This window comes from Oryza glaberrima, chromosome 4 (assembly GCF_000147395.1).
Source record: "Oryza glaberrima chromosome 4, OglaRS2, whole genome shotgun sequence".
Taxonomy (NCBI): Eukaryota; Viridiplantae; Streptophyta; class Magnoliopsida; order Poales; family Poaceae; genus Oryza; species Oryza glaberrima.
In genome coordinates, this window is record NC_068329.1 from 13,805,483 (window position 1) to 13,832,671 (window position 27,189).

Below are 27,189 nucleotides of genomic sequence, written 5' to 3' on the forward strand. Positions count from 1 at the left end.
TGATACAAGTCCTTGTCGGACAAGAAAGAAACTTTCCTAAAGATAAAAGGAAAAGATAAAGTCCTTATAGGATACTAAACACACTTTCCTAAAGATAAAAAGAAACTAACAAACTATTCCTAATTAATAAATAACTTGCCATGCCGTATTCTCTTTGAACTCGGTCTCTTCTGGATAAGCTTCCTTTAGTAGATCAATTTTCTTAACCGAATATAGCAAGAATCCGACAACTAACGACTTGACAACTCTCATCGGCTAATCTCAGGACTTCGAAGCCGATGCTGACTCTAAGCCGATGACTACTCCGGGCTTAACAAATTTCATTGTTAACAAATAGCAAAGCGGAAACCGAGTTTCCTTGGTTTGGTTTGTATCAACGACATAACAAGAGAGATGAAATTAATCTTGGGAACTTGGAGAACTAAGGGCAACCTTAATATTTAAGATCAAACGAGTCATAAGATGAGACCCACATTCTTATGTTGTTTTATCTATAGTACATGCTATAATGTAAATATGATAGCTTCTTGACTCTAAGGTGGAAGCATGTTACAATGCCATGATATATATATATTTTTTAATTCTTATGGCCTAGCCTTAAGCTTAACACAACTCTATATCTAAAATTTTTCAAAACTGGCTCTATAAATCTATAGATATGGATATGTGAATGGTTTTGTTAATAATATTTAAATGAATCATTTTGTTCCTATTTCTAAAATAAACTATGAAAATTTAAGCATTGCAATTTAACTTACAAACTTTGAATCCAAGGTGAATCCAACTTCGGAAGTTGTGCAAATATAGCAAAAATAAGAGTTTATATTTGGCACAAAATATTTTACTATAAGAGATATATGGTGTGTTTAGATAATGGGAAATGAGGGGTGGGATTGGGATTGGAAAATGAACGAAGGGTTAGGATTAAATGGATGAGGGAGAATGAATGGTTGAGATTTAAAGAGGGTGGGAAATCATTTCCCTTATACATTTACCAAACACTAATGATAAATTTTTTAATAGCGCAGAATTTAATTTCTAATTTTTTTTATAAATAAATGTGACTGGCACAAAGTCCCCAACCCGAACGGCGCGCACTCCCGTGCCACACGCCCACAACGCACGCCCTCCTCGAGACCTCGTCGGCGGTCGGCCTCCAGCGACAGGAGTGGGAGCCGAGCGGCAGCCGCGCCACCCGCCGCCGCCGGCTGAGCAGCAGCCTCGCTGTGGTGGAGAAGGGAGGGAGACCGGCGAAGGAGGAACCGTCAAGGCGGTCGACGGCGGCGCCGGCGCAGAACCACGTCGGCGAGGTCGCCCTCCTCTCGGCTTCGAGAAACCGAGCGCCGATGTGCTCGGCCTCGCCCCCTCGCCGTCGGCCCACACCAGTGTCATCGTCATCGCCTTCATCCGGACGAGACCACCGCAGCCATGTCCTCCCGCCCCCGCCTCTCCTCCATCTTTGCCGCTTCCACCGCGGCGTCGACCACCACCACCGTCGCGGCATCGCCAGCGCGCCCGCTCCCTCCTGCGTACGCCGCGTTCCAGGAGCGCCTGAGGTCGGGAACGCTCGGGCCCGACGACGCACGCCACCTGTTCGACGAATTGCTACTGCGCCGCGACGACCCTGCCCCTGCCCCCGCCCCCGCGCGCGCCATCAGCGACATCCTCGCCGCGCTCGCCCGCGCGCCGCCTTCCGCCGCCTGCAGTGATGGCCCCGCCCTGGCCGTCGAGCTGTTCAAACGGATGGACCGATGGGCATGCCCCCATGCGGCCGCTGATGCTCCCACCATCTACACCTACAACATCCTCATCGACTGCTACCGCCGAATGCACCGTCCAGAGCTAGCGCTTGCTGTCTTCGGCCGCTTGCTCAGGACGGGCCTGGGTCCGGATGTGTGTTCGTACAACACGCTCATCGACGGTTTCTCTAAGGAGGGCGAGGTGGACAAAGCTTACGAGTTGTTCTATAAGATGATAGAACAGTCCGTTTCGCCTGATGTGGTCACTTATAACTCACTCATCGATGGGCTCTGCAAGACAAAGGAAATGGTGAAGTCTGAGCGTGTTCTGGAGCAGATGGTTGATGCCGGTATTCGACCTAATAACAAGACATACAATAGCCTGATATATGGATATTCCACTGCGGGAATGTGGAAGGAGTCGGTTAGAGTGTTCAAAGAAATGTCAAGCTCCGGTCTCATACCATGTGTTGTTAATTGCAACTCCTTCATTCATGCTCTCTGCAGGCACAATAGAATCAAAGAAGCAAAAGATATTTTTGATTCAATGGTTCTGAAGGGCCCCAAACCTAACATTATCTCCTACTCTACCCTGCTTCATGGGTATGCTGCTGAAGGTTGCTTTGCCAACATGAATAGCCTCGTTAATTTGATGGTATCTAAAGGTATTGTACCTAACCACCGTTTTTTCAACATACTGATTAATGCATATGCTCGTTGTGGGATGATGGATAAGGCTATGCTTATATTTGAAGACATGCAGAACAAAGGAATGATCCCTGACACTGTCACATTTGCAACCGTGATATCTTCTCTTTGCAGAATTGGCAGGTTGGATGATGCTCTGCACAAATTCAACCACATGGTTGATATTGGTGTACCACCGAGTGAGGCTGTTTACCGCTGTCTGATCCAGGGTTGTTGTAATCATGGTGAGTTGGTAAAAGCCAAGGAATTGATTTCTGAAATGATGAACAAGGATATTCCTCCTCCTGGTGTCAAGTATTTCAGTTCAATAATAAACAACCTGTGCAAAGAGGGAAGGGTAGCAGAAGGAAAAGATATCATGGACTTGATGGTACAAACGGGGCAAAGGCCTAATGTTGTTACTTTTAATTCATTGATGGAGGGATATTGCTTAGTTGGTAATATGGAGGAGGCATTTGCATTACTTGATGCTATGGCATCAATTGGCATTGAACCGAATTGTTACATATATGGTACGCTTGTTGATGGCTATTGTAAAAATGGAAGGATTGATGATGCATTGACTGTATTCAGAGACATGTTGCACAAGGGAGTCAAGCCTACAAGTGTTTTATATAACATCATTCTCCATGGGTTATTTCAGGCCAGGAGGACAACTGCTGCAAAGAAAATGTTCCATGAGATGATTGAAAGTGGAACGACCGTGAGCATTCAGACATACGGTGTTGTGCTTGGTGGACTTTGTAGAAACAATTGCACCGATGAAGCAAATATGCTGTTGGAGAAATTATTTGCTATGAATGTAAAATTTGATATCATTACTTTCAATATTGTGATTAGTGCAATGCTCAAAGTTGGCAGAAGGCAAGAGGCTAAGGAATTGTTTGCTGCTATCTCAACTTATGGGTTGGTGCCTACTGTACATACCTACAACTTGATGATATCAAATCTTATAAAAGAAGAGTCATACGAAGAGGCTGACAATCTCTTTATATCAGTGGAGAAGAGTGGCCGTGCTCCTGACTCTCGTCTTCTTAATCATATCGTCAGGATGTTACTCAAGAAAGCTGAGGTTGCCAAAGCTAGTAATTATCTGTCTATAATTGACGAGAATAACCTCACTCTTGAAGCTTCAACTATTTCTTTACTGGCTTCTCTCTTCTCAAGGGAAGGTAAATGTCGGGAGCATATAAAATTGCTCCCTGCAAAGTATCAGTTTCTTTAGTTAGCTTGGCATTTGTAACACATTGTTGTATCTGAAATTACATTAAACATATGGCACTCTTGAGTTTATTGTGCTCCTACAGAAAGAACAAAACATGCCTCAGAAAAGTCAGGTATTGATTCTTTTGTTATTATTGTTTTTCTAAGAGACGTTGTTGTTGTCTATGATGCTATATTTGTGTTTTGAAATTGTGACCATGTGTATTCTATGTTTTTTTTTTTAAGAAATAAGAAAGCTAGACAATGGAGTGCAAAACAAATGGTTGTATTTCTAAACATGATAACGTGTAATGGACAAGGTAGTCAGGTATGTATAGTAGAACCTATCTGTAGATAATAATTTTGAGTTCCTTTTGGTAAAAATCTTGACCCCGGTAATTTTGCATACTCTTTAACAGCAGTATTTTGACCAACTATGGTATTTAGCATATATTCTTCCTGCTGCAAGGGAAGAAATGGTCGATCCCTTGTAGGAGTTCTGAGTTGAACCGTGTATTACAGTTCTCTTTCAAAGCCCACAGGATGAAAATACACTTAGCAGCTCACGTTATTCATTCTTTAGCAATAATGCAATTGGCCCCACATAAAGTTCTGTGCATTCTTAATGAGCCTGATGAACTGCTGAGCGAGCCATGTTGCTGAAATGGCACGATTTGATTCTTATGACATCTGTGATATATGCTGGGAACTCCATACCAGTTTTTGAGATCTGTAATTTTTTTAGCAGGCCACAAAGCATCATACTGGAGCTTTGCTCACTTCTGCTATCCTCACACTGGAGCATTTTTAGAATGTGTTGTTTGTTGACATGACATGCCTTTTGTTTCTATCGGAATGACAGTAATGATGGCGTAGGATTAAATAGGTCAATCGTTTAACTTGGCATGCACAACAGATGCTCCAGCTTGTGCGTTTCATTACTGAACTGGAAAATGCTCCTGGTGGGGTCCAGCAATTGTAGAAGCACCAAAACAATGCAGAAAATAGTAAAACCATATAATCATTTATGCCTTTTAGATACTCAGGGGGAACCTTCTGAAACATGCTTCTCCAGTCCTAAGGAGTTGTCAGGCTCATCCAATAAGAATTTGCAACAGGTCAGATTTTTCTCTAGGATTACTAATCCAATTCATGTCCCCATTGGTGGTTACTCTGTTCTTTTGGAACTACTACATGCTGTAATCTCACCAGTTGTTTCTAGATACTGGACTAATCTTTTCCTTTGTAAAATTTTGTTTCCATTTCACGCTTCGATATGAATTCCAGCACATACAGTACCTGTAACTATTGATGTTGTTTTAATTGATTCATACACCATATCTGTATTCCTTTTTGTTCTTCAGATTTATGAGAGTTCATGCCAAACTTTGCTTTATTCTTTCTTTCCAATAGGACAGATGATGTTATGGACTGATTTGGAGAAATAGCAATAGATTTGTTTGGGCGGCAGGGAGAGAGAAAAAGATAGAAGAAGGAAGAACCCTGCAGAAGGGAGAAGATACTCGGTAAAGCTTATCTCTTGATTTCCTAGTATGCCATTTGCAATTTGTCTGTTGCTTCTCATGCACCTGATTTTCTGCCCTTCCAATGACAGGTGATGCATGGTTCATAGAGGTGAGATGAGCACCCAACTATTGCAGTATGATTTCCTCTGCACCTTTATTGATGATAGCATACACTGAAGCTTCAACTACTTTCTTTCTTCTGGACTCGATTTTGTCTGTATGAGCAGTAGAACTTGGTGCATACAGATCAGATGGCTATTCTTCTGTTGACGAGAACTCACTGCACTGAAGCTTCAACTACACTTTTGACAGTGTGCAGAAAATACGAGCAACAGAGTGAGCTTTCAAGCTCAGACAAAGTGGACGAAGGGATCAAACTAGTCACATGATGAGAAGAATACTTTGCATTTTTCCTTTCAAATTATATAAAGGTTTGCAGCGAGCTAGTCACAATTATTGTTTCTTCTGCTCCTACAGAAAGAAAATTAACTTGCCTATAAAAAGTCAGGTATCGATTCTTTCGTTGTTATTGCTTTTATAAGAAATATGCTGTTGTTGTTGGTGATGTTATGCTTTGTGTTTCGAAATTGCGAGCATGTGAATTATTCAGTGAACTTGTTTTTTAGAATTAAGAAAGCTAGACAACGAAGTGCAAAACAAATGGTTGTATTTCTGCAAATGATGGCTTGTGATGTTAAAGGTAGTCACAAAGGGAGAAACTGTCCAAATTATCTCAGGCCCTTAAAGCTGAACAAATTTATCAAACATATTCGACAAAAGAGAGAGACCCTGAGATAGATTTACAATTCTTTTACTATGAATGGACATAAACTTTGTCATCTTTGACAAGCTGTTCTTCAACCTGTCACAGATGATCATCTGTGATGGGTTTTGATCACAGATGTGAGTCATCTGTGATGGGTTGAACTTACAACCCGGCAGTGATGTGGTTTTACTCAAAAAAAATTAATTTGTTTTATTGGCTAGCCTCAAGTAATTGCTAGCCATGCCCACTGCAAGAACAAATAGAATGGATACATCCCTAGAAAATAAGAATGGATACATCCCACACATATATCCCACACATCCACATATATAGCTTCTCATACATTCCAAATTCACATGCTTAATCGACTTGGTCTAGAAAACCATTGGATGGTAAGGTTCTCAAGCTGTTGTTCCCCATTCTGGCAATCACAATTCAGAGACAACATAAGGTGCTCTAGTTCAGGTAGAGAGATACAAAGTCGAGCATATATAGCCCCTATTTGAAATGAATGCACACCCCTAGATAAAGAAAAGCTGTAATGTAGAGTGAACTCTGAGATAACAATGTGGACAAACCTTAGATCCTTGAGTGATGGGAAGGTGAGCCTAGCTCCTCTTGAAAAAGAAGAGATTCAACCTAGCAGAAGCTCGGTGTTTCTTTTATTAAGAAGAAGAAATAGGCACACAAATTTGAGTTGAAGAGGACTCAAAATTAAGTTGTTTGGATGCAAGAGGACACCTATCTGAGCTAGCTAGGCTAGGGACACTTCCTGCGTGTCCCCTCTTAAGATACTGTAATTGGTTAGGTGAAGTAGCTGGACGAGTGGAAGACAGAGCATTGCCCTGGTAGCTCATTGCGACAGTCTGTAAAGCTAAGGACAAGCTCCTTGAGGTTCCCCATGTTAAGAGAATTGCAATTGCGAATCCAACACCAAATCCGAGTCCGGCAAAAAGGAACAACACAATGTCTATTGACACCCTCTCTGATTGATGTAGAACCGTATCTGATGATATGTTGTTGCATGCTTTGGACAGCTGAAGTCCACAGAGACCAATGTTTCCTAGAAATGAGAGATTAGAGAATGTCAAGAAGTGGGGAGACTCGGGTATTCTTCCCTCCAACTTATTGTATGATATATTCAATGTCGAAAGGAAGTCCAGTGATGCCAACTCTTGTGGAATCTCTCCTGAAAGATCATTTGAAGAAAGGTCGAGCGACTCAAGTTGATGTAGCATGCCAAGCTGAGATGGGATCAGTCCAGTGAGGGCATTATGTGACATGTTTACCCCACTAAGTAGAACTAGGTCCCCAATAGACTGGGGAATGGCACCATAGAACGCATTATCTGAAACATCAATGACTACAATTGTCCTCAATATCTTCGAAAAAGTAATATCAGACCCTTTGTATGTGATGGCAGTGGTGATTTGGTATGTTTGGCCAAGTAGATCATATTGATTTTCCATGACCGGCGTCTCATTGACTGTTTTAGTCATCATGGATTTCATTGCTCTAAACCATTCATTTTGTAATAGTCCAGAGAAATTGTTTGAAGCCAAGTCAAAAATTCGAAGTTTTATAAACTCACAACTATTTTTATCTCCAGGAACAGAAGGCCCCACATTCCCGACAAACTTGTTGGATTTCAGAACAAGGACTTGAAGTTTAGGAAGCATACTCATCCAACATGGAAATGTATCATCAATACGATTATTTCTGATATCAAAAGCCTCCAAGTCTTTGCAAGCAACTAGAGATCTGGGTAACTGTCCTTCAATCCGATTGTCACTAAAATCTAATGCCCCAAATGCACAATCTTGCTTTAGGCTATTTGGCAATCTTCCACCAAGTTGATTTCCTTTCAAGTTTAATACATTCAGGTGGTCACTCATATCCTCCATTAAACAAGAAGGGATGGAGCCAAGAAAATCATTATTGGAGAGATCAAGGAGCATAAGGCTTGTTGCTTCACAAATCGATGGTGGAATTTCTCCGGATAGCTTGTTGCTGGAAGCCATGAGAAGGGAAATACTGCTTAAATTAGAACCAAAATTGGATGGCATGGATGAAAATTGATTGTTCGAGCAATCAAACAGTTGGGTCTGTGGTCCTGGTACAGGTATGTGACCTTCAAATAGGTTATAACTGATATCAATAACAAACATACCATCTGAAATGACAGAGCCATATCCTATACTACCACTGAATTGGTTGTGTGACAAGTTCATCAGGATGAGCGAGTTTATCCAACTATCCCATGCCCACTGAGGTATAGTGCCATGGATGTGGTTGCTTGAAAGGTCAAGAACTTGAACCGATTGCATGTGCCTCAAGGTATCAGGGAGCTTGGATATGTTACAAGATGCTAGACATAGAGTGTCAAAATTATTGATGGATTCCCATGAAGAATTATGTTCCCCGACTAGCACGGAAAGTTTGTTGTTTGAAAGATTTAGTATTGATAGATTGGGCAATTTGAAGAACGAGCTGAGTTCGATTGTGCCAATGAAACCATTGGAATGAAGGTTTATGACTACCAAATTAGTTAGATTAAATAGATGTGGAGGTACCTGACCAGAAAAATTGCATGCATACAATTTTAAGGTAATTAGATTCTTGAGATTACCTATGAAGGAAGGCAGTTGACCAGATAAGCCACAGTTGGAGAATTGCAGAGTTTCCAAAGAAGTCAAATTCGCAACCCAAGAAGGCATTTCTCCTACTATGCCAGACCCAGAAAGCTGTAACGATGTTAAGGACCTGAGCTCACTAATTGAAGAGGGAAGCTCTTCTTGGTGACTGTCACCAGCTGCTGCAACACCCAAACTCTTCAAGGATTTGAGATTGCTTACAGAACTCGGGATGGGACCAGACAGGTTAGTGTTGCTACAGAGCAGCTCAGTCAGAGCACTACCCGATGAGAAATCGGGCAGCACACCGGACAGTCTGAAATTATAGCTGATATCAACGACCCTCAAGTTCTTGCTTCCAAATATCCTCATCGGGAATGGCCCTTGGAGGAGATTGTAGGCGAGCCTAAGAACACGGAGGGAAGGCAGATCAGCCAAGGAATCCGGAATTCTGCCATGCAATTTGTTGAACTTCAGGTTGATCTCGACCAAGGAGCGAATGGCGAACAGCAATCCACAGATCGGAGCATTGAGGTGGGTGTTTCTGAGCCTGAGAACCTCGAGCCGAGGAGTGGAGTTGGCCAATCCATCGCACCATGCCGCGCCATTGCCGGACAGGTCAACATTGCCCAGATCGAGCACCCTCAGGTTGCTGAGGTTGGCGAGCAGCGATGCGATGTCTGGCTCGACGACGGGCCACCGCCCTGCGCCGAGCGGGAGGAAGTAATCGTTGTCTGCTTCAACGAGATAGATCCAGTTTGACAGGTCGAGAGACGCCAGTCTGCTGAGCCGCCGTATCCCGCGTGGTATGTTTCCTGTGAAGTCGGAGTAGGAGAGGTTGAGGTGGGTGAGCTCGGTGAGCCGCTCGAACCCAGCGGCTGGGAGCTCGGAGTCGTTAGCGTTGAGGCTGTTCTCCGAGAGGTCCAGGTACCTGAGGGGAAAAAAAAATTTAAGAGTATATTTTCGTAATTTTCCCACAAACATATATATAAATATAGCATGTGTTTGGTTAGGAGGATATCCCGGGATGGGATGAGATCATTTCATTTTTTGCATCTGTTTGGTTGAGAGACTAGGAGGGATAGGATGGCTCCAAAAGAGAATATCCCTTCAATATTTGGGACAGGCTCATTCGGAAAAAAAGTGGCGGACGAAACGATCCCACCTCCGCACCCGTGACTCGCGCCTCATGCGCGGTAAGACCAAAGCGCCTCACCTCTTTTTTTCCCCTTCATTCTTATCTCCTCTCAGTCTGTTCTAGGGTTAGCAACAGGAGACACGGGGTGGCGGCGGCGCGAGCGTGGGCGGGCGAGCTGGTGCGTGGGGACGAGGCGGCGGCGGTAGCAGGGGTGAGCCGGCGCGCAAGCAGGGCATGAGCAGGGGTAGTGGTGCCTCCTCTCTTCCTGGTAGCTGCTCACTCTCATCTCCTTCGTTCGTAACCACCGGCTGCAGATCGGGGTTCCCATTCTCCACGGTAAAAATACCCTAAACATTGCATGAGGATTTCGTTTTCAGATATGTGCATATCTGTTTTTCTCGAGAATGTGTGAAAACTACCAGATGGTTTATTTGACACCTTGAAAAGCCTTTCTGGGTTTGAGGAGATCCACATATCTGTTTACTATGCTCATTTGGTTGCCAACCCTCATATTGCTAGAGCTTTTGATGAACTTCCATTTGAAAAGAAGATACATTGGGTTGCTATGTTCATTAATGATAAGTTTCCTAGATCAATGTAGCTTTGTTGGATGAGTTGGATAGTTCTTTTGGTATTATGTGTTGCCGGTTGGCCTATGTTAATGTATGACTTATACTGCCAATATTTTTAAGGCAGTGATCTCTCTAGTAGGTGCAAGACTTAAATTTGCTATTACGTGTAAGACCTTAATTTACTATTATGTGTATGACTTGAATTTCTTATTATGTTTGGCTTGGACTCTATATGTATGGGTTGAAATTTTGACTCTGCACTAATTATGCATGATTGTTGCATGATTGTTTTCTGAGGGGTTGATTATGTAACTGCCGGTACTGTTTATCATTTGGTGGCTTGTCCAATATGATGAAATCCCAAAGCCTCCACTGATCTTGGCTGCAGTGAACGAGTGCTCAGGCTTAGGGCTGTAGAAATGAAGCTGCTAGAGCATATTATGCGTGTGATTTGTATTTTATTTTCAAATATAGTATATGAATGGTATTTTATTTTTAAGTAGTGTGATTATCATGTAGAAATATTATTTTGTAGTTTGTAGACTATAAGAGATAACCTCATCAACTAAGTTGCGAGGTAATTGTATCCAGACAACCCATCTTGATCGCTCCATCCAAATAAAATATAGGATCATTTCAACCCATTATATCCCTTAAACCAAAAAAAAAAACAGAATCATTCCATTCCAAAAAAAAACAAGATGGATCCAACCCATCACATCATATCCCCAAACCAAACACATGTATATATTTTTTTTAATATTAATATATATATTCTCATATTACTTTCTTACCTGAAGGAATTAAGAATATATTTTCGTAATTTTCCCGCAAACATGTATATAAATACAAATTCTAAAAAAAAATATACATATATATTGTCAAATTCTTTTCTTACTTGAGGGAGGTGAGTTCGAAGAGAGCGGGGTGGAGGCCGGCGGCGCTGATCTCCAGCCAGCATCCGCCGAGGTCGAGGGTGGTGACACGGCCGCCGCCGCCGCCGGTGCCGGTGCTGCAGGCGACGCCCTCCCAGGCGCAGCAGTCGGTGCCGGGGCGCCACGACGCGAGGGTGCACGCGGAATCGTTGGTGGGGGAGAAGGAGCGCCTCCTCAGCCGGAGCAGCGCCGAGGCCTGGTCGGGCCGGCAGTACGGCACCTTTGCAGTTTGGTTGATGCTGCTGCTGCTGTAGGTGCCGAGGGAGCAGGAGTGTTGGATGATCGCAAGCAGGAGGAGCAGGTGAACAACGAGCGGGGACAGCAGGAGCATGCTGGTACTACGGGAGATCATCGTTGTTGAGACGTCAATTCTCTTGGCGTTCCCGCACGCAAAAGGATCTCGATCGTACGTATATATTCAGGGTGTGCTTAGTTTACGCTAAAATTGGAAGTTCGGTTGAAATTGAAATGATGTGATAAAGTTGAAAAGTTGTGTGTGTAGGAAAGTTTCGATGTGATGGAAAAGTTGAAAGCTTGAAGAAAAAATTTGGAACTAAACTAGACCTCATACAAAAGGCTTGTTGCTAGCTATTACTTCTTCCGTCTCAAAAGAAGTGTAATTTTACACCGTTTATGTCCAACGTTGACTGTTCGTCTTATTTGAAAATTTATTATTATTATTATTATTATTATTATTATTATTATTATTATTATTATTATTATTAGATGATAAAACATGAATATTATTTTATGTGTGACTATTTTTTTTAAATTTCTCATTAATTTTTCAAATAAGACGGACGATTAAACGTTGTATACGGATACCCACAACTGCGATTATTTTTGAGACGGAGGTAGTATGTACTCTCGTCCTAAAATTTAATTACTACTTACATCCCAGAATATAATTAACTAGAAAGAGATTATAATTGGTTAAAAATGAAGGTATGTTGAGATATTGAATGGTGAAAGGTTATAATTGGTTGGTAAAAGAATGTTGGTAGAGGAGTTGTTATATTTTGGGATGGAGAAAATATTCTTTTTTTAAGGTCAGTATGAATATTATGGAAATAGGTAAAAATGATTAAAGTAAGGTTGTAATTGGTTAATAAGAGAATCTATATATATATATATATATATATATATATATATATATATATATATATATATCAAATAGAGAATGATTGTGATCGGTTGAATGAAATTAGGTAAAGAAATAACTTCATTTCAGAATCAGAAAATATGTTAAAAATAATTATATTTTGAAATAGATGGAGTATAGTAGTGGTGTTGCTTCTGTTTTTTTTTCCTTTCTTTTTTGCATCATCCATGTTCTTGTATATATCGTTTGGAGTTGGGTCTCACCCTATATTGTTTTATACGTCAATGTCGGGTTCGTAGAGGATATGATCCCATATCGGTCGTCACGGACGCACTTGTCCGATGAAGCTTGCAAAAACGAAAAAGACGTGCACGTACACCCTGCATACACGTTCATGAATCTTTTACCACTGGCTTTGCGCGGCGTGCAATGCAACTAGCGGTAAATTAATTTAGTGCACATTAATGGTGACCAACAGAGTCCTGATGCAGCCGGCCGGCAGGTCCCCGTCGCGGTTGGTTTGGTATCACGACTCTGGTACTGGGTCATGCTTGACTATAGATTTTTTTTTTTAAAAAGCAAATATTAGGGAATGAACTAATATCAAATAATTAAAACACGTGAGATTTTGAACCCAGATCGTCTAGCCCACCACTTCGTGTAGTTAGCCAGAAAACCTCTAGATGTTTCTCGACTATAGATTTTTTATATACGAAGGCTTGACTATAGATAGCGTTGTAATTTCCCTGTCTTAAACAGATATAAATGCATTTGGATATAAGCGGTTCATATAACGCGTCACACTCACCCTATAAAAATACACATATATATATATACCCTACTTGTATAAATACCTCTGAAGACTATACCAATATATATATTGAGATTCACAAGATCATCACACAGCCTATGACTTGAATTCGGATGGACAGATTGCTAGATTATATCACTAGAAAAAAAAGTTAAGCTACACTCACTTGGCAAATGATTACTTTGTCCATGTTTGAATCTGTTTAAGAATATGGAAGATTAAGGGCCTATTCATTTGATGCCATTTTCAACCTTACCAAATTTTAGTAAAGTTGCCAAAAAAGTGGCTACATTTAGTTTTCTGTTAAATTTTGGTAACTCTATAAGAAATCCTGCCAAAATTTTGACAAGTAGCCAAAATTTTGATAACTATGCCAAAATTTTGGTAAGGTTATTTTTGGCAACAAAGTGAACAGGCCCTAAGTGTAGGCACATAAAACGAGAAAATCATTATCATATGATTAGTTGAGTTTTCATTCCTTCAAACTTGAAAAAATGATTTATTTGATGTTTTAAATAACTTCTATATAGAAAGTTTTTCACATAATACACCGTTTAGCACTTAAAATTTATATTAATTTTAATCGTAACTTTTAAGATTAGATTTTATTTTTTTTAACGGAGGGAGTAGGATTGTAGAAAGCTTGTGCTTTGTCCATGGCCGCGTCACTACGCATTTCAGGCACAATTTTGGTCAGGCTTATCAACGCGTGCCTGGAAAAAAAATGGTGACGGCGACAACCTACGTGTTGGCTGTCACCCCCGCTCAGGAATTCAACAGTAAAGTAACTCACAAGAGTAGCAGCAGCTAGCTGTACGTCTTGATCGTGAACATTTCTGTTCGATTTTTCTTGGGTGTGAGACATGGCTTCTTATCTCTATTTTCCCAACTAACCTCCCTCGTTTTCTCACGTATGCTTTTTCAAACTACTAAACGGTGTGTTTTTTAAAAAAAAATTTCTATATACAAGTTACTTTAGAAAAGTATATTAATTCATTTTTCAAATTAATTTTTGCTAATACTTAATTAATCATGCACTAATATTAATATAGCAGGAAAAAATACAAGATTACAATCCTAGAGATTGTAAGCAGGAAAAGAAAAAATACACCACACCACCACCACCACAAGTTAGCAGCTCCTCGCACAACCCAAAAGAAGGTGTTTGTACCGAACCAATCACCATTAAGCGCGACCGAACACCGCTAGACCTACAAAAGGGTTGCAAACACCCCGCCAAACACCAACTCCACATAGAAGAATATCGGTGAGTTTCTGATTGTCTTCACGTAGAGGGGTTGATTTGAAGGAGAGGGCGAGAGAGAAGGAGATCCACTCGTCCCTAGCTCCATCCTGATGACGACCACCAAGAAACGACGATGATCAGACCGAGAAAAGATGGTAATGGTGATGAACAAAAGATCTCCTAGATGATACCTCCAAGAAGGCGTCAACATCGCCCATCCACCGGACTTGGTTTTCACTTAGAGAATCTTGTCAAAAGAGGGATAGGTGGCTGCTCAATAACGCCCCAAAGGGGGTTACGGTGCCCGAAGGCGTCATCGATGCCGGCTCAGGAGACCTCGGGCTAGGCTTTCACCCGCAGGACCCTTGCCCAAACCTATCGACCCAACCCCAAAGCTCCATTGCCAAGTCAACCCCTACCAACCCATGGCCTGGCCTGTCGCACCGATGCCCCACCGCCGGCTAGCCTATGCCCGCCTTCGTCGGGCCCCCACGCGGCCAAAGATCTCTGCACCGGCCGCCGGCTCGCTCGCCGTTAGTGTTGCTGGCCGACGCCAGTAGCTCTCCTGTCGTCGCCACCTTAGCCAACAACCTTCACAAGCAGGCCACCTGCTGTAGCCGAACGCGCTGGCCTTCATATTGTCGCCAGCCACCACCCGTGATGTCCTCCTACCATCACCAACCGCGTCAGCCTCCTTGACGTCGCTCGCGCTGCCCTCCCATCATTGCCAGTCACATCCCCGTGCCGCTGTGGCCTCTCCCTGCCAACCTCTCCGACAATACACGCGACGCGTACCTTGGCGCCGGCCATGCTGCCTCGCCCCCGGCCATCCGCTGCCGCCTTCTCTCCGAGCCGCACTCCCCACGCCGGCCTCTCCAGCCGGCCATCTGCTGGAGTTTGGCTAGATCTAAGCACGAGAGGGTTGGAATCATGTGTGGAGGTAACAGATCTGCTGCCCCCTTGCCAGAGTTCGTCGCCGTCGCCTCTAGCCGCCATGGTTGTCGGTGTTGTGTGTTGCCCCGCTCTTTCCGCGCCAAGAGAGGGTTTAGATGGAGAAGTGGCCCCACCGCCGCCTCCCGGCTCGCTGCCGGCCCTTTTGCCGGTGAGCTTTGGCGGCGGCGAGGTAGAGGAGGGGTGCGCAGGCAGCTAGGGTTTCACCCACGAGTCGCCCGCACGTGTGCAACACGAAGGAAGGTGTTGTCTTCCTTCCGGGGAATTGTCTTCCACCAGGTTTACTTTTTCATTTTTAATTGAAAACCACTGCTCACATGTTTAAAAATCGACAACTTTATATCAACGCAGTATAAAAAAACCAGTTAATACTGATTGGTTTTTACAAATCAAGATATAGCTGTTTCACGAAAAGTGTTGATTGTGATCCTGTTTTTCACACCCCGGAGGTATAAAGAGGTGCCACTAATTAATTTATAGCACTAACTTGTAAAGTGTCTAGCTTTGTTAGGGTGTGTAGCTAATTGGATAAAGTAACTCGTTGGCACAGAAAACACTGCGGATAATTAGTACATGACTAATTATGTATGAACTTATTATAAACCTGAAAAATTGATTTATTTGATTTTCACAACAACTTTGGTATATAAATTTTTCGTAAATAGCACACCGTTAGTAGTTCGGGAAAACGTGTTCACGATAAACGAGGAAATTGATCATTCCAATTGAAGAAACAAACGTAACCTTATCAATCGTTATATCATTATGCACCAAGCTGCGTTTGTTTCTCCATAGTCCATACTCTCCCTTATTTTTCGTTAGCACATTTCCTGAACTAATAAGCAGTATGTTTGGTGTAAAAATTTTTATATAAGTTGTTTTAAAGAATAAAGTAAATCTTTTTTTAAGTTTGTAATAATTAGTAGCACTCAATTAATCATATGCTAATATTTTGCCTCGTTTTATATGCCACTAAATTTCAGCCAAAACCTTCCCCCGAACGCACCCTGGCCTTTGAGCAACTCATGGTAGATGAACTAAGGGTTGAACCTTGAACGCAATCTGACCTTTGCTAGTTTTCTTGACAAACGACAGACCTTGGTCTGGACGGCAAGCTTTGATGACAGGAGTCAGTAAAGTCGATCGATCGAAATGTCGCTGTACAGCGAAATAGGACTGATAATTTGGGAAAGACTGAAGAAATCGGTCATTGTTGCACCGCTCATAGAAAATGTTTCACCGCAACATAAAAAAAATATTTCAATTATAATGATAAAACATAGCGGAATCAAAAATTGAAACATTTTACTTCACACACATGAAACATTGGGGTTGCATTGTTGAAACATCAACAAATCCTCAAGAATCGAAGATAAAAAGTGAAACACCATAAAAATACGTTGTCCAACATAATCTAACACAAATAAACATTAAGATAAATAGACTGAAATATGAAAAAAAAATCACAAAATTAACCGGTCTAGATTTGGCTAGCTCCCTCCTCTACTCTGATGGACACATCTTCGACTTCCAGCCGACCACCCACCAACGATAACAAGTCGGCCATGGATATGTTCCCGCCAAGCAATAGAAGAAATCAAGCTAGGGGCTAGCTCCTATGGAGGGATGGAGTTGATCCCATCGGCCATGGACCGGGGACTAACATGTACAGGTGCTAAGGGAATTCACCAGGGCAGCCCAAGCTCGAGTCCCGCCATGTCCAGAGTCTTGCAAAGCAGACAACGACGGCTCGAGGAGAGGAGAGGAGAAATCGAGGGTGAGGGGGGGGGGGGGTCTTAACCCTGTACCCGCGCTTGCACTCTTGTAGCATGACTGAGGAGTGAAACTTGAATCCCACGTTCCTTTTGGGCTTGGTTTGGCTATGCTTTTGCACCCAAGCGTACAGGCTCTCGATCATACCCAGGCAATAAACACGCTTCTCTCTACACGTCAAATGCGAGCCAACCGAGATGTAGGCAACCGAACTCGTTCTAATTGATTTGGGAAACATGTTGTGCGACGAAATGGAGCGGGTGGGTTCGGCCTGGTTTCCAATCCATTGGCACCCCTACTAACGTGACGCAATCTGGGGCCATTAATCTTGGCAGAATAGTAATGACACCAAGCTATTTTGACAATATTTTTTTCTCCTAAACTTATGGGGTATATTGATCTTTTTCGTATAAGTATTGTACCCGTGTCTAACACTAAAACTTCTTATATTTTGGAACGAAGATAATATAAATTAAATTGAGATTAAGACGAGATTAAGAAATTAAATTGAGATGTAAAAGGAAAAGGAAAAAGTACACCGAAGGTCCCTCAACTTGTCGTCGAGTTACAAAATCGTCCCCCAACCGCAATACCAGATATATGACATCCTTCAACTTACAAAACCGTTCACTTTAGGTCCCTCGGCGGTTTTGACACCGGTTTTATCTAACGTGGCGGCTGAGTCGGCGTGAGACCCACGTGGGCCGACGTGTCAGGACGCCACATCATCATCCTTGTCTTATTTCTTCTCTTTTTTCTCTTTTCTTTTATTTCTTCTCTTATCCTCTCTTCTCGACGCATCCGGCGGCAGATGGGGAGAGGCGGCGTGGAGCGCATCCCCACGCCCGTCCAGGCCTCCGACTCCGAGCTGCTGTTCGACGTCGCCGAGTCGGCGCGGCGCGGCGCGGCGCGGCGGAGCGCGCCGCCGGGGCGGTCGCCAGGGTCCGGGCGCTCGCGAGGGACAGCGAGCGGAACGGGGCGCGTGCTGGCCGCGGTGTTCGAGTCTCTCGCCGCCGCCAGAAAGGCGGGCGTTCTCGAGACGTCCTGGCGGCATTGGTCTGCATGATGCCGTTGGACGAGGAGGCGGCCAGGGTCTTGGCCTCGTCTAGCTCGATGGGTTCTCTTATCACAATTGCCAAGCACGGGAGCTTGCCCGGAAGGCTGAACGCTGTACTGGCAATCAAGGAGGCCGTGTCGCGGGACGGAGCGTTCGTGGACCTGGCGGATGACAAGATCGTCGACGCGCTGCTCGTGATCATCAAGGCTCTGATCCGCCTGCAGGCCACCAAGGCCGCCATGGTCGCCACCTACCACCTGGCAAGCTCCGACGAGCGCGTCGCGGCGAGGGTAGCATACTAGCATCCACGGGGCTCGTCCCAACACTCATCGAGGCCCTCGTAGACGACGACAAGAGCGTGTCCGAGAAGGCCCTCGTGGTGCTCGACGCAATGCACGCCTCGGAGAAAGGCCGCGCGAGCGCGCGGGGCCACGCCCTTGCAATGCCGGTCCTCGTGAAGAAGATGTTCCGCGTGTCCGACGTGGCCACCAAGCTCTGCCGCCGCCACCGCTCGCTGGGCTCGGTCAAGGGAGGGGCCGGTGAGACCGCTCGGACGGTGAGGAGAAAGCCGACGGTGGGTACTGGCCGGTAAGGAGGACAGACGACGACAGCCGGCGGGAGAGAAGCTAGATCGCCCATACCGTCTCCCAATCCACCCCGACCGGTGCGTGGAGCGGCGACGACCAGCGGCGATGTGGAGGAGGGCGTCGGCGTCAGTGGCGGCGGCAGAGGAGGGATGGGGATCCGGCCAAGGTCGTCGACACCCTAGATCTGAGGGCGCTGCACCACCTAGGTGTGGATGCTGGTGCTCCTGTTCTTCTTCACCGGCAAGGGCGCCATGGCGCAGCTCAACATCGAGACCGGCGTCCCCATCAGTTAAATCGAGCCACTCATCCTCTTCAATGTGCCCACCGCCTTCGCCACGCCAGTCGCCAGCTCCACCGACCGACGAGAGCGAGCGAGAGGCCATGGCCGCCGCCGTCGCCACCGCGGCCGCAGAGCTCACCGTGTCCAAGTCATCGGCCCTCGGCCCTCCTCTCCGCCACGCTACTACCTCGCCAGCCGCCGCCCGCGCCGGCCTTCCCCTTCGCCGCGCCGCCCGCGCCACCGTGCGTCGCCACCTCACCCCGACGACAACGCACGGCCACGACAATGGCGCGTCTCCCCATCTGTCGCCGGCTGCGTCGAGAAGAGAGGAGAAGAGAAGAAATAAAAGAAAAGAGAAAAAAGAGAAGAAATAAGACGAGGATGATGACGTGGCGTCCTGACACGTGGGGCTCACATGGATCCCACACTGACTCAGCCGCCACGTCGGACAAAACCGGTGTCAAAGCCACCGAGAGATCTAAAGTGAACGGTTCTGTCTGTAAGTTGAAGAATGTCATATATATGGTATTGCGATTGGGAATGATTTTGTAACTCGACGACAAGTTGAGGGACCTTCGGTGTACTTTTTCCAAAGGAAAGCACCAACACATATAGGCCGCTATTGTCCATGTGGCCCATGAGGTCCTCTCGAACCCAGCCGTCGAACGAGCTTGTGCGCCTTGGCTTCTAACGCCGCCGGCTGGCCGGCCGGCGGCGGCGGCGGCGGCGGAAGAGAAGCCCTGGCGGTTGACGACGGCGCCGCGCAGATCCACGTCGGTCATGTCGCAGACAACCGCACCCATGTCCCTCCTCCGTCTCTCCTCCATCCTCGCCAGCACCGCCACCGCCGCCGCCTCCTCCACGGCGGCGTCGACCACCACCGCGGCGACGGCATCGCCGGCACGCCCATCCCCTCCCGCCCACGCCGCGTTCCGGGAGCGCCTGCGGTCGGGAACGCTCGGTCCCTACGACGCGCGCCACCTGTTCGACGAATTGCTGCTTCGCCGCGACGCCCCCGCCCCCGCGCGAGGCCTCAACGAGCTCCTCTCCGCGCTCGCCCGCGCGCCGCCCTCCGCCGCCTGCAGGGACGTCCCAGCCCTCGCCGTCGAGCTGTTCAAACGGATGGACCGATGCGCCTGCCCCGAGGCCGCTCCCACCATCTACACCTACAACATCCTCATCAACTGCTACCGCCGCGCGCGCCGCCCCGACCTAGGGCTCCCCGTCTTCGGCCGCTTGCTCAGGACGGGCCTGGGGCCGGATGTGTTCTCGTACAACGCGCTGATCGACGGATTCTCTAAGGAAGGCGAGGTGGACAAAGCTCACGACCTGTTCTACAAGATGGAAGAACAGGGCATCATGCCAAATGTGGTGACTTACAGCTCGCTAATCAATGGGCTGTGCAAGACGAAAGAAATGGACAAGGCTGAGAGGGTTCTACGACAGATGGTCGGCGCTGGTATTCGGCCTAATAATATGACCTACAACTGCTTGATCCATGGATACTCCACTTCAGGAATGTGGAAGGAGTCTGTCAGAGTGTTCAAAGAGATGTCAAGCTCCCGTCTCGTACCGGATGTCAGCAATTGTAACTCCTTCATGACTGCTCTTTGCAAGCATGGCAGAATCAAAGAAGCAAGAGATATTTTTGATTCGATGGTTCTGAAGGGCCCCAAACCTGATGTTATCTCCTATGGTGCTCTGCTTCATGGCTATGCTACTGCGGGATGCATAGCTGGAATGGATAATCTCTTTAATGTGATGGTATGTGAAGGCGTCGTACCTGACCGTCATGTTTTCAACACACTGATTAATGCATATGCTAGATTGGGGATGATGGATAAGTCCCTGCTTATATTTGAAGATATGAAGAAGCAAGGCGTGAACCCTGATATAATCACATTTTCAACTGTGATATCCGCTTTTTGCAGACTGGATAGGTTGGATGATGCTATGGAAAAATTCAAACACATGATTGATATTGGTGTACCACTGGACACAGCTGTTTACGGTTGTCTGATTCAGGGTCAATGTAATCGTGGTGATTTGGTGAAAGCCAAGGAATTGATTTCTGATATGTTGAGCAAGGGCATTCCTCCTCCTTGCATCAAGTTCTTCACCTCGATTATAAACAACCTATGTAAGGAAGGAAGGGTAGCGGAAGGGAAAGATATCGTGGACTTGATTATACATACCGGTCAGAGGCCTAATCTTATCACGTTCAATTCACTGGTAGATGGATATTGCTTAGTTGGCAATATGAAGGAAGCTGTTGGATTACTTGATTCTATGGAGTCAGTTGGTGTTGAACCTGACATTTATACATATAACACACTTGTTGATGGTTATTGTAAACATGGAAGGATTGACGACGCGTTGACTCTATTCAGAGATATGTTGCACAAGAGAGTGACACTTACAAGTGTTTCATACAACATCATTCTCCATGGGTTATTTCAAGCTAGGAGGACAGTTGTTGCAAAGGAAATGTTCCATGAGATGATTGAAAGTGGAATGGCTGTGAGCATTCACACATATGCTACTGTTCTTGGAGGACTTTGTAGAAATAACTGCACCGATGAAGCTAACATGCTGTTGGAGAAATTGTTTTCTATGAATGTTAAGTTTGATATCCTTACTTCCAATATTGTGATTAGAGCAATGTTCAAAGTTGGCAGAATGCAAGAAGCTAAGGAATTGTTTGCTGCTATCTCTACCTATGGGTTGGTGCCTACTATACTTACCTATAGGGTGATGATAACAAATCTTATAAAAGAGGAATCATTCGAAGATGCTGACAATCTCTTTTCATCAATGGAGAAGAGTGGCTGTACTCCTGACTCTCGCATATTAAATGAGATCATTAGAATGTTACTCAATAAAGGTGAGATTGCCAAGGCTGGACATTATTTGTCTAAAATTGATAAGAAGGGTATCTTGCCTGAAGCTACAACCACTTCCTTGTTAATTTATCTATTTTCAGTGAATGGGAAATATCGAGAATACATAAAATTGCTCCCTGAAAAGTATCGTTTTCTAAGGGAGCAAACTGCAGTTGATAATTGTATCTGAATTTAAATCTTCAGAAGGTAAACTTGAATTGTCTTTTCCATTTTTAGAGCTCTTCTTTTAGTACAGTAAATTAATGTTACCTGCATAAATATTCAATCTTTCATTGCGTAAATAATTTTGCATTCCTTTTGGTAACAACTTGGCTCCAGTAATTTTGCGCACTCTTTGACAGCAGTATCTTGTCCTACTATTATATTTAGTATTTGTTTGTCCTGCTGCAAGGGAAGAAATGGCCATTCCCTTGCAGAGAGCTGAACTATGAATTGAATTTCTTTCAATGGCCTTGCAGGATGTGTGCTTAGTAGCTCACCCCATTTGCCCTGTCGCGATTATTTCACTGTCACATAGAATCCTGTACAATCTTTCTGAGCCTGATGACTGCTGACAGAGCCAAGAGCCATGGTCCCAAAGTGGTAAAGTTCTTTTTTTGACATCAGTTGTATATATTTGGAACTGTGTATCACTCTTCAAGATCTTTTTTTTTTTTTGCAGTCTAAAAAAAAACAAGTCTATGAAATCAGTATATTGATATAGAATTGGGAAACACTGTGGGACTTCAATCGCTTCTGCTATTCTGTAGTAATAATAATAATAATAATAGGATAAGTTCTGTAGAATATTTTGTGACATGCCATGCCTTTCATTAGTATAGTAATGATAATAAAGATATCATAAGATTAGATGGGTCAACTGTTAAACTTGGCATGCCCCACAGGTGCTCCAGCACGTGCACTTCAATGTTGCATTGGAATTTGCTCCTGGTAGAATGCAACAATTGTAGAAGCACCAAAGGATTGCAGAAAGGAATAAAACTATATCATTTATACCTTGTGGATCCTCTGGAAGGACCTTCCAAAATGTGCCTCTTGAGTTCCAAGAAGTCATCAGTCTCATCCAGTTAGAAGTTTGACCGGATCGTTTCTTGGATTGACCTATCTGATTTGTGCCCCTGTTTGTGGTTACTCTGTTTTTCAGTAACGGCATGTTGCAATCTCACTAGTTGTGTGCTTTACAATATTCCCACTTGTTATTAGCCACTGGAACAATCTTTTCCTTTGTAAAATTCTGTTTCCATTTCACATTTCTATAGGAATTCCAATGCCTTTGTCGCATATGGTGGCCGTAACTGTTGATGCTGTTTTAGATGATTCATACACTATGTCTGTAATATTTTCGTGCCAACTTTGTTATGGGCTAATTTGGTGAAATAGCAATAGATTGGTTTAGGCTGCAGGGAGAAGATATTTCTTTACCCTATTTTCCCCAAGTGACTCCCCAGATAACTTGGTAATAAGGATACCATTTTGCATTTTGTTAGTTGCTTCCAATGTACCTGATTTGCTGCCCTTCCCATGACAGGTGAAGCATGGTGCATAGAGGTGAGATGAGTACTCACTGTCACAGTATGATTTCTTCTGCACCTTTATTGATGAAAGCTTACATGGAAGCTTCAACTATTTTCTGTTTGGTGCACTCCATTTCATCAGTATGGCTTGTGGAACAGGTCAGATGGTGTTCAGATTTCAGTATTGTTTCTTCTGCCGATGAGAATGCAGAAGGTTCAACTACATTCCAGTGTAAGGAAAATTCGAGAAGGGGCACTGCTTGGTGACCTGGAGCTCGGTTTGCTTGCCTATCGAGAATGGGGGGCTGCACATCAAGGACTTAAACCTCTTTGAGCAAGCTTTGCAGCTCAGGTAGTTGGCGCAAAGAAGTGAGCAGACTGAATGACCATGGGCGTTTCCTGTGTTAAAACAGCCAATAGAAATGCAAGACCTCTTCTTTTCAGCAACAGAAAGTGTGATAGGTGATGGAAGGAACACAGATTTCTGGAGGGCCAATTGGCTATCAGGGGAGTCATTAAATCTGCACGACCAACTTATTTCAGTTGTCAGCAAAACTGGTCCAATGGTCGCATAAGGGTTGCAGAATCACAGATGGGTGAGGCACATTCAGGGGGCTCTGTCAAAAAGGGCGATAGGTGAGTAGTTTGATCTCTGGGATGCCATTCAGGATGTTGAGTTACGTCCAGAGGAATGGGACAGGACAATCTGGAAGATGGCAGTGGATGGGCAATTCTCTGTTTCGTCGGCCTACGGTATTCATTACCAAAATGAGAGTGTGTTGTGGCAAACTGATCTGGCAAACAAAGGCTCCAGTGAGGGTGAAATTATTTATGTGGTTGGCAGAAAAATGGCGATGTCTCCCAGCGGACAATCTACTAAAGAGAGGATGGCCTCAACAGCAGGCATGCATGCTCTTTCTGTATGGTGGCGAATGAGGATTATCGCCATCTGTTTGTGAATTGTACTACGTGAACATAATCTGGATGCTTAGAGGATGGGTGAGCATCTCTTTTCAACTGCAGGGCGAGATGGACATGGAGATAGGACAGTGATACCTGAAAGCACGGTTCCATTTCCGGAACAGCTACAGGAAGTCATTCGACATGGCTGATTTGAAAAGGAATGCAAAGAGTGTTCAACCAGCGATCGCGCACAGCTGGTGACATTGTTTCGGTGAAATTTCCATTTGGAAAGAGGCGGGAGTGTTCAAACCATCGAAGAGTAATCTGCCGTAGTGTTTCCATGTTTATGTTGAGGTTGATCTAGTTACCAACCTCACCCCGATTTTGACAGCTTTCTGTTAATGTCTTTGTAAAATGTAGTAACATGTAACCCCTTTCAATCTTACTAATGTTATTGTATATGGTAATTCTGCTGACACCAAGTTTATGGAGCTACAAACCCATGCCAAATAATAGTAGCTCTTGAGGCCTGGTGTGGATCCACATACAAGTGGTATGCATCTCATAGCTAGGAAACCAAGGCAATTTGAAATATTTTGTGATTTTGGAGCATTTAGCACATATATTGAGTATTAGAATTGTGAGTGTCAGACAGAGGTTAGTATTCTCAGTAATTTTTGTTCTAGATTCATCCTGTGGTACATGTAGTTTTTTTTTCATTATAGCATACAATAGAACTTTCATGTCTTGCCTAACGTTCAACTATTTGCATATCGTTTGCACTGTACTTCCCTTAAAATTGTATAAAGTTTCATTTTTATGGTTTTAGAGCGTGGCCACTATCCATCGATTTTTTTTTATTAGAACAAGCTGTCCCATAAGTTTATCAGATTTTGAAAGTACCATTCAAGACAAACCTGCATACACTCAGGGGCGGATCCAACGTGGGTGCGGGGGGACTCGAGTCCCCCCTACACCCACAAAACCCATGGATACCCCCCAGAGCACCCTCTTTAATTTTTCACTATGAATGATAAACTAAAGGTGCCTAAATGGCTGGAGGTTGAAGAAACAGTGTAATTGAGCCTCTCCAATTTTTTGTTCCTAGATCCGTCCCTACATACACTCTTCTTATATTTTAAAAGGCATCAACTGTCGAAGTTTAAAAAGTTTGGCCGGACGATAGTTCAAAAACATATCACACTCAAATCAAATGAACACATTACTTAAGTAACCAATCTGAGTTTATTTATATATTTTTTTCACATAAGAGTTTATTTATATATGATTATCGATATGTAAAACTCCAAACGCAGCAAACAAAACCGCACATGCATATGCCTTATACTCTAAAAAGAGGAGTATAAGCTTGTGCATGCACCTGGTTTGTAATTACTCCCTCCATCCTATAAAAAACTAATATGGTACCGGATATCTGATTCGTAGTAATGTGTTACATTCGTACTCGGTTTGATTTTTTATTGGACGGAGGAAGTAAAGTCCAACTAGTAATAATTAATTAATTAGAGTGAAACTAATACATATAATTGAGCGGATTATTTGGTAGAAGCAGCAGGCGTGAAGGAGACGAGCTCCTTGGACTTGAGCCAGGCCTTCACCACCACCACGGCGTCGAACACCCGGTCGCCGGCGGCGGCGCCGCCGCGCGGGTCCCTCGCGGCGACCTTGAGGTAGTAGGCCACGCCGGAGACGACCTGCTTCTGCGCCTCCACGACGCGTGCGAACGCGAGCTTCACCGGGACGGGGTCGGCGGGGCCGCCGGAGCCATGGCGGAGGCGGCGGTTGTGCTCGGCGACGGCGAAGCGGCCCAGCGACTGCACCGCCTTGTTGCCGCCCACGTCCCTGATCTCCGTCCTCCCGCCGACCAGCACGGGCGCCGCCGGCGCCGCCGCGTTCGACGGCGACAGCGATGCCTCGTCGCCGGCAGCAGCGGCGGCGGCGACTAGTAGGAGGAGGAGGAGGAGCAGGGGAGAGGTGGCCATTGTTGCAGCCGTGTGCTGTGCTGCTGGGCTGGGCAAGCGCGGCACCGTTATATATAGACCGCGGAGTTGTACTTCCAAAATACTCTTCCTTCTAAGTTCGTTCCAAACGTTTGATTATTCATTTCATTGAAAAAAGATTATAAAATTACTCTTTATTTATATATGACTTGCTTTATTATAAAAGAAGTAATTTAAATATAACTTATCTTTTTATATATTTACACTATTTTTTTTAAGATAAAACGAATGATTAAAAGTTAAAAAAAAAGTTAAAACGATATTTAATTTGAAACGGATAAAGAGGAATTAGATCGTACATACTCTCGCGAGCGGGGGTTTTTAACTATTTGCCACTCTTACGGAGTGCCACTCTTGCAAATTTTTTTACACAAACACCACATGAGAGAGATATTTTTCCTACCTAGAGTGCCATGTCAGCAAGGGGGATTTAAAATGACCTTTTTACCTCTAGTTTAAGAAATATGAGAGAATATATACAAACATATATAAGAAAATATTGTTTATTATATCTTAAAAAAGAGTTATCACGGGCATATATACATTGAACAAGTTCACCACAATTTAATAATAGATTCAACATAGTAAGTACGTACTATATTATATCTCAAAAAGAGTTATCACGGATAAATGTATGTATGGTAATAACCTAACCAAGTTTTCGGAAGTTGAATAAAAAGTTAATATGTTGGTCTGTCAAAAAAAAATTTTAAGTTTACCTCAGGCTATCCCTCCTAACGATAAGGGAACTCTTGAGTTTGGTTCACTTCGGACGCACAAAGTGTTGAAGCCGGTTTTAACTAAACTCATGAGCCTGAGGC

The 27,189-nt window shown here is 44.2% G+C and overlaps 4 protein-coding genes and 1 pseudogene across 10 annotated transcripts; 3 read left to right on the forward strand and 2 right to left on the reverse strand.

The window, feature by feature from the left end:
- The first annotated feature begins 1,100 nt into the window (after nt 1-1,100).
- On the forward strand, nt 1,101-7,659 carry LOC127771142 (protein Rf1, mitochondrial-like). Of its 4 annotated transcripts, none has more exons than XM_052296974.1 (4): nt 1,101-5,176; nt 5,266-5,285; nt 5,404-5,684; nt 7,552-7,658. In XM_052296974.1, the coding sequence occupies exon 1, from the start codon at nt 1,429-1,431 to the stop codon at nt 3,670-3,672; it is 2,244 nt and encodes a 747-aa protein (XP_052152934.1). In that variant the 5' UTR covers nt 1,101-1,428; the 3' UTR covers nt 3,673-5,176; nt 5,266-5,285; nt 5,404-5,684; nt 7,552-7,658. The 4 variants fall into 4 exon arrangements, with proteins under 4 accessions (XP_052152934.1, XP_052152936.1, XP_052152935.1 ...); XM_052296976.1 differs by having other exon boundaries at nt 5,423-5,684; XM_052296975.1 differs by having other exon boundaries at nt 1,101-4,768; nt 5,064-5,176; nt 5,266-5,684; nt 7,552-7,657.
- Nucleotides 5,905-11,551, reverse strand: LOC127770784 (receptor-like protein 43). The gene is made up of 2 exons (XM_052296587.1): nt 11,184-11,551; nt 5,905-9,506 (listed from the first exon to the last, which is right to left on the reverse strand). The coding sequence occupies exons 1-2, from the start codon at nt 11,549-11,551 to the stop codon at nt 6,608-6,610; spliced, it is 3,267 nt and encodes a 1,088-aa protein (XP_052152547.1). The 3' UTR covers nt 5,905-6,607.
- Nucleotides 11,552-17,914: 6,363 nt separating this feature from the next.
- LOC127770785 (U-box domain-containing protein 21-like) lies at nt 17,915-18,769 on the forward strand (annotated as a pseudogene).
- Nucleotides 18,770-19,676: 907 nt separating this feature from the next.
- LOC127771184 (protein Rf1, mitochondrial-like) lies at nt 19,677-25,163 on the forward strand. 4 transcript variants are annotated; one of them, XM_052297025.1, is made up of 4 exons: nt 19,677-22,116; nt 22,389-22,512; nt 23,459-23,478; nt 23,604-25,163. In XM_052297025.1, the coding sequence occupies exon 1, from the start codon at nt 19,808-19,810 to the stop codon at nt 22,097-22,099; it is 2,292 nt and encodes a 763-aa protein (XP_052152985.1). In that variant the 5' UTR covers nt 19,677-19,807; the 3' UTR covers nt 22,100-22,116; nt 22,389-22,512; nt 23,459-23,478; nt 23,604-25,163. The 4 variants fall into 4 exon arrangements, with proteins under 4 accessions (XP_052152985.1, XP_052152987.1, XP_052152984.1 ...); XM_052297027.1 differs by having other exon boundaries at nt 19,677-21,911; nt 22,011-22,116; nt 23,459-25,163; XM_052297024.1 differs by having other exon boundaries at nt 23,459-25,163.
- A 410-nt stretch (nt 25,164-25,573) lies between these two features.
- Nucleotides 25,574-26,363, reverse strand: LOC127771451 (cysteine proteinase inhibitor 10). The gene has a single exon (XM_052297364.1). It carries the CDS (start codon nt 26,348-26,350, stop codon nt 25,904-25,906), a length of 447 nt encoding a protein of 148 aa, XP_052153324.1. The 5' UTR covers nt 26,351-26,363; the 3' UTR covers nt 25,574-25,903.
- Nucleotides 26,364-27,189: the final 826 nt, after the last annotated feature.